This window comes from Stomoxys calcitrans, chromosome 2 (assembly GCF_963082655.1).
Source record: "Stomoxys calcitrans chromosome 2, idStoCalc2.1, whole genome shotgun sequence".
Lineage (NCBI taxonomy): Eukaryota > Metazoa > Arthropoda > Insecta > Diptera > Muscidae > Stomoxys > Stomoxys calcitrans.
The window spans coordinates 234,355,604-234,377,229 of NC_081553.1; the positions used below are offsets into that span (position 1 = coordinate 234,355,604).

General features: G+C 36.0%; 2 protein-coding genes across 3 annotated transcripts in view; one reads left to right on the plus strand and one right to left on the minus strand.

Moving 5' to 3' along the window:
- LOC106095618 (uncharacterized) overlaps positions 1-1,301 on the minus strand; it is a 161,665-nt gene extending 160,364 nt beyond the window's left edge. Inside the window, exons 1-3 of the mRNA XM_059363830.1 lie at positions 1,065-1,301; positions 638-980; positions 355-572 (exon numbers count right to left, since the gene is read on the minus strand). Of these exons, the coding sequence (XP_059219813.1) occupies positions 355-492 (138 nt within the window). The 5' untranslated portion in view covers positions 493-572; positions 638-980; positions 1,065-1,301. The remainder of the gene's footprint in view (positions 1-354; positions 573-637; positions 981-1,064) is intronic.
- Positions 1-21,626, plus strand: part of LOC106095616 (alpha-mannosidase 2) — a 62,616-nt gene that overhangs the window by 531 nt on the left and 40,459 nt on the right. The window lies entirely within an intron of this gene.

Consider the following 21,626-nt stretch of genomic DNA (forward strand, 5'->3'; position numbering starts at 1 on the left):
GGATGTGTGTGCAAGTGTTTTTGCGTGTGAGTGTATGTGTGTGCGTGTGATTTTAGTAGTTGTTTCGCTGGTGAATTAACAAAAAAATCAAGTTGAAATAAGTTTAAATAGCGTCTCTGTCGGTTTGTCTGTATGGAAAAGTACATTTTTCTTGGATCATCACCTGCGGGGACTTTGCGGGGGTGCATTTTGCCTCAAGTAAACGAAGCGCAAGGATAAAAAATGGGCGTCCCATAAGATACGCCGACTTCGTCGCAAAGAAGGAGGAGAGTGAGTAACAAAAAGAGAACATGACCCATGAACAAGAAATGACAAACAGCAATGGTGGTTTATATTACATAAAAAAAAACTTACTGATCCTGAAAGTTCTGATTTGGCACGAATTTGAGATAAACCTTGTTTTGAATTGCATGGATTTTCATCAACTTGGTTGGGATAATCTTGTTGTGCGTTGTGGAGAAGCAAGTAATGTCCAATGTTTGTATGGTTCATTTTAAAAATCGATAAACTTTAGCGTTCGACTTTCCGTTTCATTGAAGTAAAGCGGTCTAATTGCTACAAACATAATTTGGCTGGAATGACAAATATCGGTTTAGATACGGGTCGTTTGGCTTATAATACATAACTTAATGCTGACTTTGCCACACTAGACGACAGTGTCCTTGCGATCCCCCTGCAGTTGTGTCCACTCAACAATACAGATTGTTTTTGCTATTGGCTGAAGAATATTTCTTAAAAAAAAAATTACGTTTTTGCTCTTTCTCAAAATGTCCCCAGAAAATTGTATGTGAAGTCGGTTTTGTGCTAGGGCATGGGAATGATCAGAAGCCCTTAACTTGAACGGTCAAAACGATCGAAACGATTTATATATTTTTTTTATAAATAATTTTCTTTTTTAATTTTGTAGGTATGACACAACATTTTTAATTTTATAAATTTCATTTTGACCAGCTACATCAAATATGTGACAAATGCTGAGTCTTGAAAGAGAGATTACAAATGTGAAAGAAGAAATTACCAAATGTGAATTAATTGAGAATATTATTTTTTTATATTTTTCTCACAAATTTCTTTGATTTGCCTAGGAAGAATCACCTTTTCGTCTGAGGTTTGTTTAGGCACACGCCAACGAACCTTTGCCCAAACCGACTCCTCTTCGTTGTACAGTTGTACATGGCTGAATTCCTCATAAAATGTCGCAAGCATTGCCCCCAAATTTTAAATCCTTTGACCCCAAAAAATCGCCTACTACTGCCTTATTTTCCCTAATGAATTTCAAAACTATTCTTAATTGATTTTTATAGAAGAGTTTTTGCCTTTTTGGACGAAGATAACTTTTTTTATCCCTTGTTTTTTTTTTGAGACACGACATGATTGTTTTTGTTATGAAAAAAAATTCTAGAGGGTAGCACTGTTCAACACACTGCTACAACAACTCGACAATTATAGTAAGACGCGCTCAGCCTTTGTTGTGGTTTTATCGAAAACCTGAGGTGCCGACGCTTCATAGGCCCTACATTGAAACAAGTGGCCTCCCAGAAGAGGAGGATCCTTTTTCTTGCACAATAAAATTTAACCGTCATAGCGCAATTGAATGGAAATGATCTTAAAAAATTTTAGCAATTGACTCAAATACCGATAACGAGCTTGCTCCCCTATAAAGTTTGACGAGGATTCCCACCTTCAAATAAGGACATGTAGCTACAACGATTACCAGCTAAAATAAGAAATAATATTGACGAGACCATGGGTTTCATAATTTAATATAAAAAAGAACTCTAGTTTTTATATCCTCCAACATTGAAGACCACCGTATCGCAGAGGTTAGCATGGCCGCCTATGACGCTGAATGTTTTGGGTTCCAATCCTGGCGAGACCATCAAAAAAAATGTTCAGCGGTGGTTTTCCCCTCCTAATGCTGGCAACATTTGTGAGGGCTGTGCCATGTAAAACTTCTCTCCAAAGAGGTGTCGCACTGTGGCACGCCTTTCGGACTCGGCTATAAAAAGGAGGCCCTTATCATTGAGCTTAAACTTGATTCGGACTGCACTCATTGATGTGTGAGAAGTTTGCCCCTTTTCCTTAGTGGAATGTTCATGGGTAAAATTTGCATTTGCAACATAGGATGGGATTATGGTAACATTGTCATTCCGTTAGCAACACTTCGAAATATTGGTTAAAGACACCATAGACTGTATATATTCCTGATCGCCATGACATTTTAAGTCGATCTAGCTATGACCGTCTCTCTGTCTGTCTTTGTGAAGCACGCTAACTAATCCTTACGCTTGAAATTTTGCACAAATACTTCTACTAAATGTAAGTCGTTTGGGATTGTAAATGGGCCATATCGGTCCATTTGATATAAGCTCCCATATAAACCAATCTCCCTATTATTTTTCTTGGGTCGCTTAAAAGCTCGATTCTTATTCGATTTAGCTAAAATTTTTACATAAATTTCAAATATGGTCTAAATCGATCTATAACCTAATATAGCTACCATCAAACCGATTTCCCGATTTTATTTCTAGACCCACTAGAGGGCGTAATTCTTACCCGATTGGGCTGAACTTGACTTTTGTGATCCTCAACATTCGTACCAAATATGCTATGAATGGATTTATTACTCGATATAGCTTCCATACAAACCGACCTCCCGATTTCAATTCATACCGATTTGGAAGAAATTTTGCACAATTACTTCTATGATCCTTAACATACGTACCAAATATGGTCTGAATGAGTTTATAAACTTAAATACATAACGCCCATAAGAACCGAACTCCCGATTTTGCTTGTTGTTGTGGTAGCAGTTTATTGCGTTGTAGATTTCGTCTGCTTGATTCTGTTGAGTGTCAAGACCCAGGAACTCTGCGACTAAGATGGGGTGCGGGATCTGGGTCTGGCTGGGCAGTTAAACAGGTGCCGTGTATCGTGCGGTCCCTGGTTACAATCGGGGCATACATCTTGCACGCCTTCAATCCTTGCTCTGTAGGAGTTGAGGCGACTGCATCTGCCGGAACGTAATTAAGCCAGAACTACTCTGGTTTGCCGGGGAGGTCAATTTCTTCAGGTGCAATGGGAGGTGGTCGTTCTCCAAGGACTACATTCACCCGGTAGACATTTACCGCATCTTCTACCGTATCTGCATGAATGTTGTCTAGACCTGCTTGATATGCCGCTTGATCTAGAGGTTCTCTCTTGAAGGGCTGAACCTCACGCTCTAGATCATGTAGATCTATCTTAAGGCTTCTGGGTGGTGGATATCTATCCACAAGATGATGATATGGATGGTCTCTGGGATAACAGCCCAAAAGGTATTGCTGGGACAGCATGGTAAGATCTTTGTCTCCTGATGGATGTGCTACACATGAGAGCTGAGGAGACAGCCCGTCGCAATTCGGTGAGCGGCATTCTGACAAATCTGAATATTATTCACATAATATTCACACATAATATTTATATCTACTATGGTCTCCTACATTCAAGTCAAGCATGGCCCGAATCGATTCATAACCTGATATAGCTCCAATAGCACGGCAATTGTTTTCCCTTTTTTGCCTATAAAGCGATACCTGACAAAGAACATGACAAATGCGATTTATGGTGGATTGTTTATAATACTATGTGCAGCTGTTTTGAGCAAATGACTCCTTTTCCCTTTATAATGCATAAAAACCATTCAGTTTTTATTTTACAATTTATTAGGGCGAAACGACTCGTTTGCCACAAAAGCGAGTCATTGAAAGCATGTGAACCCAAATTAATGCCTCAATTGTGCTTGATAATGTTAAAAATATAAATATCAAATTATTTTCAACAGAAATGTATAAAATAAACAAAATTTTTCAGATAAAGACTATTATAAAGAGTAAATCTTTATAATAGTACATTGGAACATTTATGTTGGAGTATGGAACATTTATGTTGGAGTATGCAAATTGCATTTGTTTTTTAAAACGACTTAAGCAAAACGACTCAGTATAGACAAAGCATAAGATTCGGCCCGGTTGAACTTAGCACGCTTTTACTTACTTTTTATTAAATACTCTTACTTTTGGAATATGACAGCATTACTAAATGAGACATTGGTAAAGGAATTAATTTTTTTTTTGTTGAAATTACTATGAAGTATTGCATATTTATAATTACCAATAATGTGTAAACTTACCTTTTACCAAATGCTTACAAAATAATTTTTGCTTATCCATTTTCAACTTCCCTTGTAGGTGGCTTAAAATGCTGAGTTAAATTTTGTGCATGATTTAATGCCATGCACATACATACATACATGCATACATACATACATGCATGCATGCATACATACATACATAATGGCAAAATGCGCTGCCAAATTATGTCTAGACGGCACTTTTGTATTTTTTATTTCATATAGGTACAAAACATTTCACCAACAATTTTCTAGCCATTGAATACCAATTATACTACGATTCAGTGCTAATATGTAGCCTCTGCCGCGAAAATGATGTTAGCGAAATTTTTCCCGATTTTCATGTTTGGATATACATATATGTATGTAGCTGTATATAAGTCCAGATGCGAGGATCATATACAGGTGTTATATGCAATTTTTAACAATTTCTATCAAAATTCTGAGATAATTTGGTAGTTGGAGAAAAAAGCATTGTGAGAAGATGGTAAATAAATTTGTTTGCAAAGACTCCAGAAGTGAAAATTGGGCGAAACATTTATATGGTAGTTATATTAAAATCTGAACCGATTTCGCAAATAATGCATAGAGTCATAGCAGAATCCCTTGTGACAAATTTTGTAAGAATCGGTTAACAAATGATGTTATTGCCATATTAGTGGATATCTTTATCAAATTTGAAGACGATAGGATGAAAATTACGATCTGTATTTTGTACACAATCTTAAATGGACAGGCAGGCGGGCATAGCTAGATCGGATCAGAAAGTGACTCTGAGTCGATCCGTTTACTATCAATCTCTCATTTCCTTCTTGTAACATCCAGAACAAATGCACTAAGTTGTAACATCTTATGCAACAGTTGTGTTCTTTAAAATTCCCGAATTTTGAATTAATTGAAACAAAATCTCTTAACAACAACCCCTTCAAAACTTAAGTAAACAAATTAATTTCTTTACTAAATAAATAAACAAGTATAAATGTGTTAAGTTTGGCAGTGCCGAATTTTGGACACCCACCACCTCGGGTATATATATAAATTCCATTTCGTCACAATATTTGTCACAATTCAATTTTGTAGGACAAAATATTGGTCTTTTTGGCAGGTATGTCCAATTATAAACCGATCTGAACACAATTAAGGTCGGATATCGTGAGAAAACTCACTGTTTCGGGTAATAAATAAAGCTTTTTCGGGCTTCATGGCAGCTATATTAAAATATAGTCTGATCAGAGACATATTTAGGTCGGATGTTGGGAGCTCTTAACCTACTCATTGTTTCAAATTTCAGCGAAATCGGTTATCTAAATATAGTCCGATCCGCACCATATTTGGGTCGGATGTTGGGAGGCTTAAAACTGCGCACTATTCTTTTTGGCAGGTATATCCAATTATAAACCGATCTGAACCATATTAAGGTCGGATATCGCGAGGCTCAAAAAACTCACTGTTTCAAATTTCAGCGAAATCGGGTAATAAATAAAGCTTTTTCGGGCTTCAGACCCTTTATCGGCAAATCGGTCTATATGGCAGCTTTATCTAAATATAGCTCTATCAGAGCCATATCTAGGTCAAATGTTGGGAGCTCTTAACCTACTCATTGTTTCAAATTTCAGCGAAATCGGTTAAAAAATAAAGCTTTTATATGACTGCTATATCTAAATATAGTCCGATCCCTACCATATTGGGTCGGACGTCGGGGGGCTTAAAAAACCCCACTGTTTAAAATTTCAGCTTAATCGGGTAACATATAAATCATTTACCCTTTATCGGCAGATCGGTCTATATAGCAGCTATATCCAAATAAGGTCCCATTTGGCCCGTTCAAGAACTTAACCTGTGTGCAGCAAAAAGATGTATTTGTGCCAAATTTCAGCTCAATATCTCAATTTTTGAAGGCTGTAGAGTGATTTTAACAGATAGACGGACAGACGGACGGACGGATAAACATACGGATATCATTAAGTCATCGATTATATATACTTTGTAGAGTCGGAATTGGATATTTCGATGTGTTGCAAACCGAATGACTAAATGAATATACCCCCTATCCTATGGTGGTGGGTATAAAAACATTCTAAAATTTGTTTTGTTTTGGCAGATTTTTTGTCAGCAGACAAATTGGCAACAATTGTTAATTGCCGTACCTATTTTTGTTGGTTCAGCTGTTGTCCCTTATACGTTCTTAATACGACTACTTTGGACGCATTCACAGCATTTATTTGTGTACGGACATGTGTGTGTGTGTGTGTGCGAATGGCTGGCTGCACAAGTGATTTCTTTTAACTTTAAGCGTGTATGGTTTTTAATTGTACATAGCTTTTAGGCACAAGTATGAAAAGCCTACCCCATTTACAGTATTGTTTTGATAGCATTATTAAAACAGAAATGCAGCCAAATGCTTATGGAAAAATTATTTTTGAGTGGGATCAATATTTTTAAACAAATGTTTTTATTTTTCAAAAATTTATTTGTAAATATACTTTTAATCATTTTGTACGAAATGCCATTCAAAATTGGACTCTATATCAAATTTAGACTGAAGACAAATCCGGGAGCGAATTACAAATGTGGACAAAATTGACCTATGTGAAGAAAAGAGTTACTCACCTTGCCTTCACGTTGCACAAGAATCCATATTTTTTATGAGAGCGTCGTTTCACACACCATAGGACTGTTCGCGTACTTTTCCAGTAAAAATTTGCCAGTGAAAATTTGCAGGAGGGTAAGAGCCATTTTACTCTCTTTAACAAATTTGCAACCAAATTTACCAGAATGACTTTCAGTGCATTTCGAAAGATGCATAGGTCTACAACTGCCTTACATGCCATCACCGTACACAAACAATCCCATGGCTGCCGGTTGCACGTACCGGATTGACCCGATAAACCCTTCATCGGCAAGGGCTGCCGCCTCGGTGTACAACACACTGCTACTAAAACAACAAAAACAACCGTACATTAAAGTAAAACAACGTTCTCCCTTGTCGCCAGCACTTGGTGTGCTAACAAAGAAACCTTGGACTAGCCACCCAATGCTTTTGGATATGGTGGCTAGACAAATTGCTGCGACCACTTATGTGAGGCTAAGGGAGCTTTGTATTTGGTCATGTAACGGCTACGGACACTGTGTTGTCATTGAAAATATGTGTACCTGTCCCACTGTGGGTAACTTTTAACTGCCCAGCCAGACCCAATAAATACCATGGCATCTTCCCTCCTTAACAAATTCAAAGGAACGGTATTGGTTTCTTCGTAGCTCTCTGATGACAATGATTTCATCAAAACACTTAAGATACCGACCATTGTATCTAGAAGGATACAATGTTTAAATTTTTCAAGATTTTCCAAATAAACAAATATTGCACTTACCATCTAATGGAGAAAAAACGACTTGAAGTAAATTATAACTTCATTTGGTGAGTTCTCAGTACCTGAACACTAGCTGCATACTTCAATCTCCATTAAAAGTAAAAATTAAACAAATGGAATAATTAACAACAAATCATATTTTTATTATACACTCCCCCATATGATGGGGATATACTAATTTCGTCATTCTGTTTGTAACTAACCGAAATATTCGTTTGAGACCCCATAAAGTATGTACGTATGTATGACATTTTATGTTGATCTAGCCATGTCCGTCCGTCTGTCTGTCGAAAGCATGCTAACTTTCAAAGGAGTAAAGCCAGCCGCTTAAAATTTTGCATAAATACTTCTTATTAATGTAGGTCGGTTGGGATTGTAAATGGGTCATATCGGTCCATGTTTTCATATAGCTGCTATATAAACCGATCTTGGGTCTTGACTTCTTGAGCCTCTAGAGGGCGCAATTCTTATCCGATTGGAAATAAATTTTGCACGACGTGTTTCGTTGTGATATTCAATAACTGTTCCAAGTATGGTTCAAAACCTGATATAGCTGCCATATAAACCAATCTTGGGTCTTGACTTCTTGAGCCTCTAGAGGTCGCAATTCTTATCCGATTTGGCTGAAATTTTGCATGACGTGTTTTGTTATGACTTCTAACAACTGTGCTAAGTTAGGTTCAAATCGGCCAATTACCTGATATAGCTGCTATATATACCGATCTTGGGTCTTGACTTCTTGAGTCTCTAGAGGACGCAATTCTTATCCGATTGGAAATAAATTTTGCACGACGTGTTTTGTTGTGATATCCAACAACCGTACCAAGGATGGTTCAAATTGGTCCATAACCTGATATAGCTGTCATATAAACCGATCTGGGGACTTGAATTCTTGAGCTTCTAGAGGGCGCAATTCCTATCCGATTTGGCTGAAAATTTGCATGACATATTTTATTATGACTTTCAATAGTTGTGCCAAATGTGGTTTAAATTGTTTCATAACCTGATATAGCTGCCATATAAACCGATCTGGGATCTTGACTTCTATAGCCTCTAGAGGTCGCAATTTTAATCCGATTTGGCTGAAATTTTGTACAACGACTTCTCTCATGACCTTCAACATACGTATAAATTATAGTCTGAGTCGGTCTATAGCCTGATACAGCTCCCATATAAACCGATCTTCCTATTTTACTTCTTGAGCCTCAAAAGGGCGCAATTTTTACTCGAATTGGCTGAAATTTTACACAACGACTTCAACATTCAGGTTAATTATGGTCCGGACCATCGGACCATAAGTTTATATAGCTCCAATATCTTAGCAATGTTTTTCTTTTATTAATGTTTGCCTAAAAATAGATACCGGGAGAAGACAGATGCGACCCATGGTGGAGGGTATATAAGATTCGGCCCGGCCGAACTTAGCATGCTTTTACTTGTTTTTAACTTAGCTCTGTCTTGTTGATCCATTTTGGTGTGAGCTTTTGTATTTTTATGTAACGGCTGCTTTTCATAAAACAGCTGACCTTTGCAAAACATCTGTTCAAAGTTGCAAATTTCTGCTGAAAAAAGTCCCAGTAGAAATTTTGCAGGTTTTCTATTTTCGAACTGTCAAAATTTGCTCTCTCTCTCGCGCTCTCTTCTACTGGCAAATAAAGTACGCGAACGACTTCCAGTAAAAATTTGTTCAAATTTGCACAACTTTTTGAGTTCCCCAACACAGCTAATGTGTGAAGATGTTTTGGCATAAGAACCGACTCTTATGCCAAAACATTTACGCAAAGGCTTCAGTTATTAGGGTGGGGCCTCTATGAAACAAATTTTGTCCATATATGTAATCGAAAAACAAAAATTAAAACAAAAATGGGTCGTTGGGTCCTATCCCCAAAATCTAAGCATTGTACACCGATCTTAACATTATGGAATTCAAATGTAAGGTATTTTCGATTAAATTTTGAATCTAACATAAAAAATTGGGTTCAACGCCTAGATCAATCGAGACAATATGGGACCCAAAAGAAAGGTCTTTGCAATTAGAGTAATGGACTGCCATTTCAAGTTAGGGCACTTGTTGTTTAATGCTCAAGAGTTTATGTACAAGATTAACAAATATAAGTCTTTCTTCTGCTGCCATTGATTGCTTGCAATGTCCGTGAGGTTTTTGGCGAGAGAGCCACGTTCTGTGTAGATAGAAACAAGTGCAAAGATAACTTAAAAATTCAATTTAGCATTGCAGTGTCATGACAAATAAAACACGCACATTAAATGCGTCTAGTTGAAGTGGTGCCGTGGCAATGTCTTGCAGATCTACACACAGTCAAACCAATGGCTAAATATTATGCAGATTATATTTGGGTACACTTTGTGCTTCTTTTATTTATTTTTTGTTGGCTTGTGATTGCTGTGTTTTCTGCGTGATATGCTGAGTTTCCGGTGACATTGTAAAAATAGAGTTAATTTGGCAAACGAAAGCAAAACAATGGCCCCCAATCGTACTCTGAGTAATCAAAGAGTTTTGATTTACGACAACGATAGTAAAATCTTACCAACAGTGGCATTGACTGATTTCTTGCCGCATTCTCAGACATTTTCAGATCACACCGGGCGTTTGAATCATGTGAAAACTACAATAGAAAAAATTAATCCCATGGCAGCCGGTTGTATGTATCAGATTGACCCTATGAATTCCTTCATCGGCAAGGCCTGCCGTCTCAGTCACCACACACCATACGCTACGACAACAACAATAGAAACAAGTAAAAGCGTGCCAAGTTCGACCTGGCCGAATCTTATATACCCTCCACCATAGATCGCATTTGTCGAGCTCTTTCCACGGTATCTCTTTTAAGGCAAACAAAGGATAGAAGAAAAGAATTGCTATGTTATTGGAACAATATCAAGTTATGGTTCATTTCGGACCATAATTGAAGTGAATTTTGGAGACCATAGTAGACGTCATTGTGTAAAATTTCATCCAAATCTAGTACATGAACCCAAATTTTAATACCATATTCGTGTGCTATCGGACCTCTTTCGGATATGGGTGGCGTTTTTGGGGTAAGGGGGAGGGTCCGCCTCCACCCGATAACTTAAAATTATATAGCCTATGTTTCTTTCCACAAAAACCTACAGAATATATGAAAATTTAAAGAAAATCGGTTCAGCCAAGTATCATATAGTCATAATGAGTCTAATGGCGTTTTTGAAGGGTGGCATGACCCCATGAAATCTGCTCCCGAATACCTTTCATTTGAGCCCCATATTGAAAAGAATGTCCAATATGTCTGTTTGGTGCAGTTTTGGGGTTGGGGCGGCCCGATGAGTATTTAGACTCAAATTTTAATACCATATTCGTATTCTACTCTCCAATACCTTTAATTTGATACCTATATTGTCCCGATCGGTCCACTTTGATTTTGGGTTGTGTTTTTGGCATAAGGGGGACGGTCCGTCCCCCTTTCCTATTATATAGCCTATGTTTCCTTCCAGACCAACCTACAAAAAATGCGAAAATTTCGAGAAAATCAGTTCTGCCGTTTTTCAGTCTATACGGAACAAACAAACCAAGTCCTATACATCCTTGATTGGCTAATGTGCCCATTTGATTATCTACTCCAGATTCATTATCTACTCCCGCTTTTCATTTGATACTCATATTGTCCTTATCGGTCCACTTTTGATTTTGGGTTAACGTTGGAGGGTCCGCCCCTTCCGTTATCAATAAATTATAAAGCCTATTCCTACTTTCTTACCATATTCGTAATCTACTCCCGAATACCTTTCATTTGAGTCCCATATTGTCATGGTCGTTAAATAAACCTATTTATACGGGTTTAGGGGCTGGGGCGGCCCCCCACGTACTTGGACCCAACTTTTATTATGTAATTCGAACTCTACTTTTGATAACCTTCCATTTGAATCCCATATTGTTCCGATCGGTCCACTTTTATTTTTGGGTAGTACTTTTAGGGTAAGGGGAGGGTCCGCCCCCCTCCCGATATCAAAAAAATGTGAAGGTAATCGATTCAGCCGCTTTAAAGTCTATACGGAACAAATAAAAAAACACAAATTTAATTTAATATATAAGATTAAGCTGGACACATTGCCCACGCATTATGGGCCCATGGCAAAGTTGTATTCTTTAGTTAAATGAGCTCTTTTTCGAAATCAGTTCCTTTTGAAGGTTGTAAGATGTAACTTTTGAAATTTTATGATTTCGTAGATCAAATGACAAATCTTCACCCATTATCAATTTAAGTTAATTGCATGAATGTTTTTGAATTTGTCAACACATTTAAACATTTGAGTTTCATTTTTCAAATGTTAATTTGATAATTAAGCCTATTTAGCTCATTCATATGTATTTTATAATTGTTTATTAAATTTTGTATACTACTGTGTGGAAGTGTACAAAATTATTTCTGGTTAATTTAAACTAAATGAAGAAACATTAAAAATTGGGCAATGCCGACTGTATAGTATTTTACACCAATTGTTGTATATAATACTATGTTAACTATCAATTATATTAAAATGGAGGCCAACGTACCGCAGAAGTTAGCATTTCCGCCTATAACGCTGAACACCTGGGTTCGAATCCTTGTGAGACCGGTGGTTTTCCCCTGTTAATGCTGGCAAAATTTGTGAGGTATTGGGTTGCCTAAAAAGTAATTGCGGATTTTTTTAAAAGAAAGTAAATGCATTTTTAATAAAACTTAGAATGAACTTTAATCAAATATACTTTTTTTACACTTTTTTTCTAAAGCAAGCTAAAAGTTACAGCTGATAACTGACAGAAGAAAGAATGCAATTACAGAGTCACAAGCTGTGAAAAAATTTGTCAACGCCGACTATATGAAAAATCCGCAATTACTTTTTGGGCAACCCAATACTACGCCATGTAAAACTTATATCCAAAGAGGTGTCGCACTGCGGCACGCCGTTCGGACTATAAAAAGGAGGCCCTTTATCATTGATCTAAAAACTTAAATCGGACTGCACTCATTGATATGTGAGAAGTTTGCCCCTTTTCCTTAAAGAAATGTTCATGCGCAAAATTTGCATTTTTTTATCCTCTACCATTGCGTAATCAAAGTTCTTGGGACGATACATTAAATCAGCTTATAAAGTTTAAACCTGGGATCGCTTTGGATTGTGAGCTTTATCAAGTAATGGACCGATTATGGACTAAGCTTAAATGTTGGAAGCAATAACAGAGCCCGGGAAAATAGCACGGCGTGGAAACTGTAGCTCTATACGATTCAAGATCGAACTTCATCTAAACTTAATTCCACTGACAAGTTTAACACCTCCACTCTGAAATGTTTAACATGGCTTATTTACCATAATCATCGATGAGTATTCTTTATGTTCTCTTCGAAATCAGGTTTTAAGGCGGGGATGCCAAACTCTGTAGCCTTCAATAAATGTCAGTATGCGAAATTTCAGGATGGTATGCATGCCCAGATGGTCAAGAAGACGAATCGACATATGAGGGATATATCAGGTAATGAACCGTTTTGTACCATATTCGTATGCATTCTTATGGTCATAACATTATATTGCATGCTAAATCGAATGTGAAAATTTCGTCTTCAGAATGCTTGTGAATTGGAATTGAAAGATCGTCTCATATAAAAGTCATATATTAACATATACTGATTTGATTTATTTACAATCACAGGCGATCATCATCCATAACAAGCATTTTAGCGTTCTTTCAACAGACGGACGGACTTTGTAAAATCGACTTAAAATGTCGTGGCCAAGTTATCCAATTGGGTATTGTTATTAAATGTTTCCAAAAAAAGTTAAATTCTTTTACATCGAAATCAGTTCCTTTTGAAAGTTGTAAGATGTAGCTTTTGAAATTTTATGATTTCGTAGATCAAATGACAAATCTTCACCCATTGGCAATTGAAGTAAATTGCATTAATGTTTTTGAATTTGTCAACAATTTTAGCTATGTATATAATATTTTTTCATATTGAAGGAAGGATCAATTCTCCAATTCACTTAAGTCCAAAAATTTGATTTTCATAGTGTGCTGTTTTGTGATAGTTGTTGTTATAACCACATTTGTATGTGGAGATGACGATCCTCGTCAAGCTCCATATGCGACCAAGCTCCTTCTGGGCCATTGGTCCGATCGCCAAGCTCTTTGGGGCTTAGATCAGGGTTTGGAGCAGCCCATTCTAACTTTTCAACCTTATTTTTTTAATATTTTTTAGCGACCTTACTCGTGTGCTTGGAGTCGTTGTCTTGTGGAAAGAGAAAGAGATTTTATTCCAAAATATTTATATATTGCTCTCCAATCATTTTAGAGTCAATTTTTACGAGCTCCTTAAGAGGAAAAACATCCCCACACGATGAGGCTTCCTCCACAATGTTTTACAGTATGTATAAGGTTTTTCGATTTTAGCCATTGTGTTGGGTCACTCCACACTCTTTTCTAATTTTTGCAATTTTTTAGTTCATATGTTGACTCGTCTGTTCAATAAACTTTATTCCAAAATGATTCAGGCATATTTATATACTTTTTTGCCAAAGCCAACCTTTTTTTTATTGGCAGCTCGTAGAAGAGGTTTTTTCTTAGCGAAAGGACTTTTTAACCCTTTTCATTAAATCTTCTTTGGAAAGTTAAAATATCAAAAATATTTAATTCTGGCTTCTCTTTTATATTTTTGGCTGTCGTAAAAAATGTCTCTGCTATAGTTGCAATATGATCATCCTCAAGCTTCGTCGTCTTACGTTTTCTGCCACATAATTTTTTCAAACTTTTATTTGACTTCCTTATTTTATACAAAGCAATAATTTTTCTGACTTCAGATTCTGATATTTTATACCTGGAACTCAATTTCATCCCATTTCCGCGATCTTGTACCAACAAGTTTTTGAGTTTCCGTTAGGGGCTTCATTTCGAAAAAGTAATGGTCCAAGCTTATATATTTAATTAATATTGAACGAAAAAGTTAGGTACCTTGCTACAAATAATTCTTTTTTAATAACTTACCAGAAATTTTTGAAAAAAAAAAATTAGATGTATAATAAATTTCATGATTTATAAAAAAATGCATTTTATTATGTCGTGAAGACTTTTTTACACCACAGAAACCTCAACAAACGAGTTTAAAAATTTTAAATATTTATGGAAATAATTGAGGAATTCTAACAAATAACGGGACAATAAAAAAAACAGTAAATAATACACGTAGGTAAAAAAACTGAGTATTAATGAAGAAGGGTACACAACCACACTTTATTTTGTCCAATAATGTATATACACACTTATATTTAATGTACATTTTAGGATTCTGCCACATCATTTTTTCAAACTTTTATTTGACTTCCTTATTTTATACAAACAATAATTTTTCTGACCTCAGATTCTGATATTTTATACCTGGAACTCATAGGAACTCATGAGGATTAATGAAGAAGGGTACACAACCACTCTTTATTTTGTCCGATACTTACACTTATATTTAATGTACATTTTAGGATTCGACGAAAAGAAACTCAACCTCATGATGAAATAAAGAAATATACACACGAGAATTTAAATCTTTTTAGGGTCTATTTGTATTATATTTTAAATAAATAGTTTTAATTAATAAAAAATAAATTTAAAAACAAAATGCGTTTTTAAGAATATTTTGAGATCTGCGGGATAGTTTCTAAACCTACATCCGAAAATTCTCAGAATATAGTAAGATTTTTTCTTGATTATAATAAAAACTTCGATGAGTTTACAAATTAAAAGACTTTCGGAATATTTTCTAATCGAATCTCCGTCGATTATTGGAGGGGTTAGTATTCTTCGGGAGATTTTTTAGATCAAAGTAAGCATTTCAGAAAATATTCTCACAAAAAATCCGAAAATGTCCAGTTTTTGGGCTCCAACCTCCTAAACTGGAATTTCAGAACAAACATCCGAAAATTTTCAGCGTTTCGAGTCAAACATCAGAGGAGCTTCACTTTATTCTGGTAATTTTCGAATATTTTTTAGAGTTTTGTCGGAAATTGTTACGAAAATCTTTCAAAACATCAGAAATATCTGACTTATTTCAAAAATTCCCTCAGACTTTTTCAAGAATTTTCTTACAAATTCTCAAGGAATTCATTACACGATGCTGGTGCTAACTTCGAATTTTCCCTGAAAAACTTTCAGAGTCGGTGAAAACCGCCCACACAACATCCATTACGGTTTTGCCTATTCATTCGGAATTAAAATGGGAAACTTGTGTAGAGATTCTGACCGAATTAGTAACGAACTCGGCAAAAATAGTGATTACATTTGAAGTAAACTTAGCTTATACATACACAGATCAATTTTGAAAATATGGATCTTGAATTTTGTAGTACAATAAAATCCCTAAAGTGATGTTCCTTCCAATAAAAAAATAAAACGTTTCATTTCATTTATTTCAACACGTGTAATAATACAAAACCTTGAGGCCCATTAAAATAATTACACTGTAGTAACATTAAATTCAAAACTACTCAATAATGAAACATATGATCTTAAACAAAAAATTGTATAAATGACAATAACGAAACGTCATTCAAAGCAAAACTCTACTCGCTACTTTTATCGTTGCCTCACGTAATTGCATTATTTTCACTTACTGAAAAGCGCATATATAAAGAACAAACAGAAATTTCAATGCAGATAAGTTTTATTTAGACACGATACCGTGAGAAATGTTCCAACAATAGTGCTATTAAGCTGAAATTAGTTAAGGGCAAACCTTATCTAAGCACATACAATTTTCCATTACGTGGTGTCTCATTACATACCAACTTGGTGGAGAACTGTTGAGTTCCAGTTCTGAAGAGGACATCGAAAATTCTGTAGGCGACGACAAACATAAAGTCTTAACCCAAATTGTAAAAATATTAAAACAAAATATTGACCATGGTTTAAAGAAACCAGTCCTTTTTATGCCGAGTCCGAACTGCATGCCGCATAGCGACACCGCTTCCTTCCACATCGAAAATGAAAATAGAATTCGAAACATATTAGAGCAGAATGATTTCCCAAGTAACGGATCTAATAAAACACGAGAAGAACCAAAAGGCCAAGGATACGAAGAAACTTGCACCAAGAATTTACAAAAGGACAACATATATTTCAGGCTTTCGGGGAGATTTGGTAACTCCATCATTTACAACAAGGGCTCATACCAACTGGCACTAAAAAGCGGCAATACCGTCAACAGCCTATTTAGCAAGAGTAAAACCAGGGTAAGGATAGAGGAAAAATCGAACGTGCAATACAAGATAAGCTGCGATGGGGACAAGCCCAATTTCTGCCCAATGGCATATACTGACACTACAAAAACGAAACTAAAGACAAGGGTTTCCGCTCATAAATCAGACATGTACCAAATTTAATTAAGTCAAGATATTAGCCCAAGAACCCAACTACAAAAGCAGGTGCACATTAGAAATGTTGCACATAATAAACCCCCAATTGACGAATGTATGAACTACAAAACGGATACAGACCACTGTGCAACAATATATAGATATTTGTTATGACTTCCAATAACTGTGCTAAGTATGGCGCAAATCGCTACATAACCTGATATAGCTGCCGTAAAAACCGATCTTGGGTCTTGACTTCTTGAGCCTCTAGAGTGCGCAATTCTTATCCGATTGGAATGAAATTTTGCACGACGTGTTTTGTTATGATATCTAACAACTGTGCCAAGTATGGTTGAAATCGGTACATAACCAGATATAGCTGCCATATAAACCGATCTTGGGTCTTGACTTCTTGAGCCTCTAGAGGGCACAATTTTTATCCGATTGGAAGGAAATTTTGCGCGAAGTATTTTGTTATGATATCCAACAACTGTGCCAAGTATGGTTGAAATCGGTTCATAACCTGATATAGCTGTCATATATACCGATCTGGTATCTTGACTTCTTGAGCCTCTAGAGGTCGCCATTATTATCCGATTTGCCAGAAATTTTGTACGACGGATCCTCTCATGACCATCAACATACGTGTTTGTTATGATCTGAATCGGTCTATAGCCTGATACAGCTCCCATATAAATCGATCTCTCTATTTTACTTCTTGAGCCCCCAAAGGGCGCAACTTATTTTTAATTTAATTTAATTTAATTTAATTTAATTTAATTTAATTTAATTTAATTTAATTTAATTTAATTTAATTTAATTTTTTATTTGTTTTTTTTGGATATAAAAAATTGCTAACTTTCGACAAGCCAATTTTCTCCTATAACATGACTTTTTATGACGGAAACAATTTTTCTTAACAAGTTTCATCTGTCTTCTTTACGACTCTCGCAACTTCATTAGCATACCTCTTTCCTAATTCGACCTAGAATTTTTCTAAGACAGCACTATTCTTGGGTATTTTTCTGCCCATTCGTCTTTAATGGGTTAAACTCTTTTTGATTCTTCATGCATGGGGCTGTTAGATGTTTCGACTTTTATGTTATTTTTATTAAGTAAAAAGAAATAAATCTAAAAAAAAAATAAAACAATTTCAAAACCTATACAAAGACAAGCCTGAATTAATTCCAAGCCCAAAATTATTGCTTCTATTAATCTAAGAGAGAACAAGAAAAACTAATGTTAGTTCTAAGAAGCCCACCAAAGTTACCAATATAAAGTTTCTTCGACAATAAGTTTTTAAAACGATCCCTCTATCCCATAACCACTAGTCCCAATATAATATTTAACAAAAGATGTCCATTGGATACAAACAAACAAAACGTAACCAACTGTGATCACAACTCGCCTTTGTTCAACGGGTTGAGATGTACAATTTATTGGCTTCATTTTTAAACAGCATCATTAGGTCGACGAACATGGAAGCAATGGAGGCGGAGGAAGAGCACAAAAAGAACGAGTTTAAGAGCCTCTTCTACGGCACAAACTACTGCACCACTTACATGCATACAAAACTGCTGTGGCATAGGCGGATAGGGCCAGAACAAAAGCTTTAATGTTGTTTGCCGCAATATTTGAAAATGTTCTACAACCACTTCCTCGGTTTCACTGGGAAGCTGAAATCTAGAAAAAAATCCCTTCAGCAACATTAACACCGACCAACATAAAAAAACGGTCAACAATCCTCATTCACTAACTATGGGAGGATCTAGCCAAACACACAGAGAAGTGGAGGGAGGGGATCTGCCTGCATTAATGCAGCAATGCCACTTACGACCATTTCTTGCTAATGCTGGCCCAATGAAAAACTACACCAGGCTACATTTTAACGTATTGCGGTCAATTACATTCATAAATCACTCAGTCCAAAGCCAACAAATCTATTGCAGAGTATTTTTTCTTCGGTTCGATTGTTCCGTTTGGCCATTGGATGCTACGCTTCAATGGTCTGCTATTTGTGGATAGTGATGATGGTTAACAGAGCATTATTCATTAACTGGTTCAGGAGTTGCTACAATAATTGTTATTGGTAAGAGCCCAAGATTATTTACTCAATGGCTGGGGAGAAACGGTGAAAGAGGGCACACATAGTTGAAAAATCATTGGACATGATTGCTAGCGTTGATGTTGTATTGCTCGTGTGTGTCCATTTCGTTTCCCAACGGCCTCAACGTTATAAAATGCCGAGTAATGATGGCAAAGATGTTTCATTTGAACTAATTGAGCATTAACTTCTCAGATTATAACATGGTAGGCCACAAAAACCCTCACCAAAATGTTATTGTTTGTGAATGAGCGTTCATTTATTTTTAATGGGCAACACTTTCAATTAAATGTTAGCGCCATATGAAATCTGGTTTTGTTACAAAATCTTCTGGTATCAATGGATTTTGATTTGGTAAATAGACACCTAAAGTGTGAAAGGATAAAGGGATTTCACTTCAAAACTATCTAATCGTTTTATAAAATTTTTTATTTGATAATTTTCAATTACATTTTCAAAAACGGTGATGGACATAATTATTTTCGTCATTGAAGCAGTTTTAATTGAAAAACCAAAAAATTCGGTGCATCAGATGGTGTCGTCCTCAGAGCGCCTGTGATACACAAACAAGCCATCCTTTGGATCCGGTTAAGTATTGAGCATTATTTGGACTTTTGAAGCACCGTCCACCAGACCACAACACCATATAGCATTATAGGTCTAACATGACACGCGGTCTAAACCCCCAACTTTTGCCAATGGCTCTTTTGCAGGTGTATAGGGCAAGAGTTGCCTTTCTTGCCCTTCCCAAAAAGTTGGATTTGAAGTTAAATTTCCTGTCCAGCAAAACACCCAGGTATTTTGCGCTTTCTGTAAATGGAACAATTTGTTAAAATAGGTAGCAAAACAATCCGTGCGAAATTTTGTGCAGATCAGTTAAAAATTTTAGCTACTACGCCTATTTAAGTGCAAATCGGGCGATACATATATATGGGAGCTATATCGTAATCTGAACCTATTTTGATGAAATTTAGCAGATATGTTAAGATCGATAACAAAACAATTCGTGCCAAATTTTGTGCAGATCGGTTGAAAATTGTCCTTACTACGGCTATTTAAGTGCAAATCGGGCGATACATATATATGGGAGCTATATCTTAATCTGAATCGACTTTTATCAAAATCAATAGCGTTCGTCCTTGGGCCATAAAAGTGATACGCCCAAAATTTCATGATGATTAGACAACAAATACGACCTGCACTTCGATTACAAGAATGGGCTCACAGACGGACAGATTGACGGACGGACATGGCTAAATCGAATCAGAAAGTGATTCTGAGTCGATCGGTATACTTATCAATGGGTCTAGCTCTTCTCCTTCTTAGCGTTACAAACAAATGCACAAATCTAAAATACCCTATATCACAGTGGTGGTGAAGGGTATAAATATCCTAAAAAAATATCCTGGATCATACAACCTTTGGGGTATATAGAGTTATAAATTATAGCTTCGCTTCGCATATGTTTTGCGTTGTAGCAAACACTGTTTTATTCACTACCACTTCTTAAAACTGGGGGTATGTAATTAAGCAATTGACTATGATGTAGACTGGAGTTTTACAGTCTTCCCCTCTTAATTGCTGTGTATATTTCATTGTTGTAGATTCACTTAAGGAAAAATGGAGGCCATTTATGCAACGTATTGTACAATTTCTTACAAATTCTGACATGGTTGTTAACACAGCTTTCAGTGCTTTTGTCAAGTTGTTGAAATTGGACAATGCCTTTTAATTCACCTTAAAACAATGATTTATTATTTTAGCTTCAATTTGCTTGGTTTTGTTGTTTTCTTTCTTTTTTGGGAAATTATGACAATCACAATTTCCATGTATGTTAGTATGTTTGCGGCATATGCATGCGTATAGTGGAAGTCTGTCTTCGCTGCTGACCCACTCTTTGGAGTATTACAGTTGGCAAATTGCAGGGGCTTTTTTCCGTAACAGCCATTGTGTATGGCTTCGCTGTCGTTTCTGTTCCAACTCAAAAATAGACATCTGTTTGCAAAGAGAAATCCAGTTTTGATCCAAGCCATATGTGTCAACTTGGTGTACATTCTGACCGACCATACATACACACACATGGCTTTTGTGAAGTTTTGGGGTTTGTCTTTGTTATTCCTGAATATGTGCATGAAAGATGGCCCATAATGGTCGTGGAGAATATTTATAGCGGCTAAAGCATCGAATTCAGCCCAATGAAAGGTATACGGCCGATAATGTCACTGATATCATGTAAGGCATACAATTGACATTCATATTAATAGGTCGTTTAAAGATGAATGTTCTTGAGAAACAAAAATAAAGCGCAATTGGAAAGCAGGATGAAAAGTATAGGGTGATTTTAAAACTTAGTTTTGATTGATTCAATTAATATTTTGATTGAAAACATTTTTATTTTCAATTATATTTTTAATTGGAAAGATTTTCGTTATATTTTTTCTTTATATATTGTCCCATGAAGTCCTAAGCGAGGTAACATCACAATTAACAATGAAAGAAATTGTCATGTCACCTCGTTCAGGACTTCATGACACAATAAACACAGAAAAAATATCACGAAAATTTTTTCAATCTTGTATATAAAACAAAATATACAAAGCAGACAAAATGT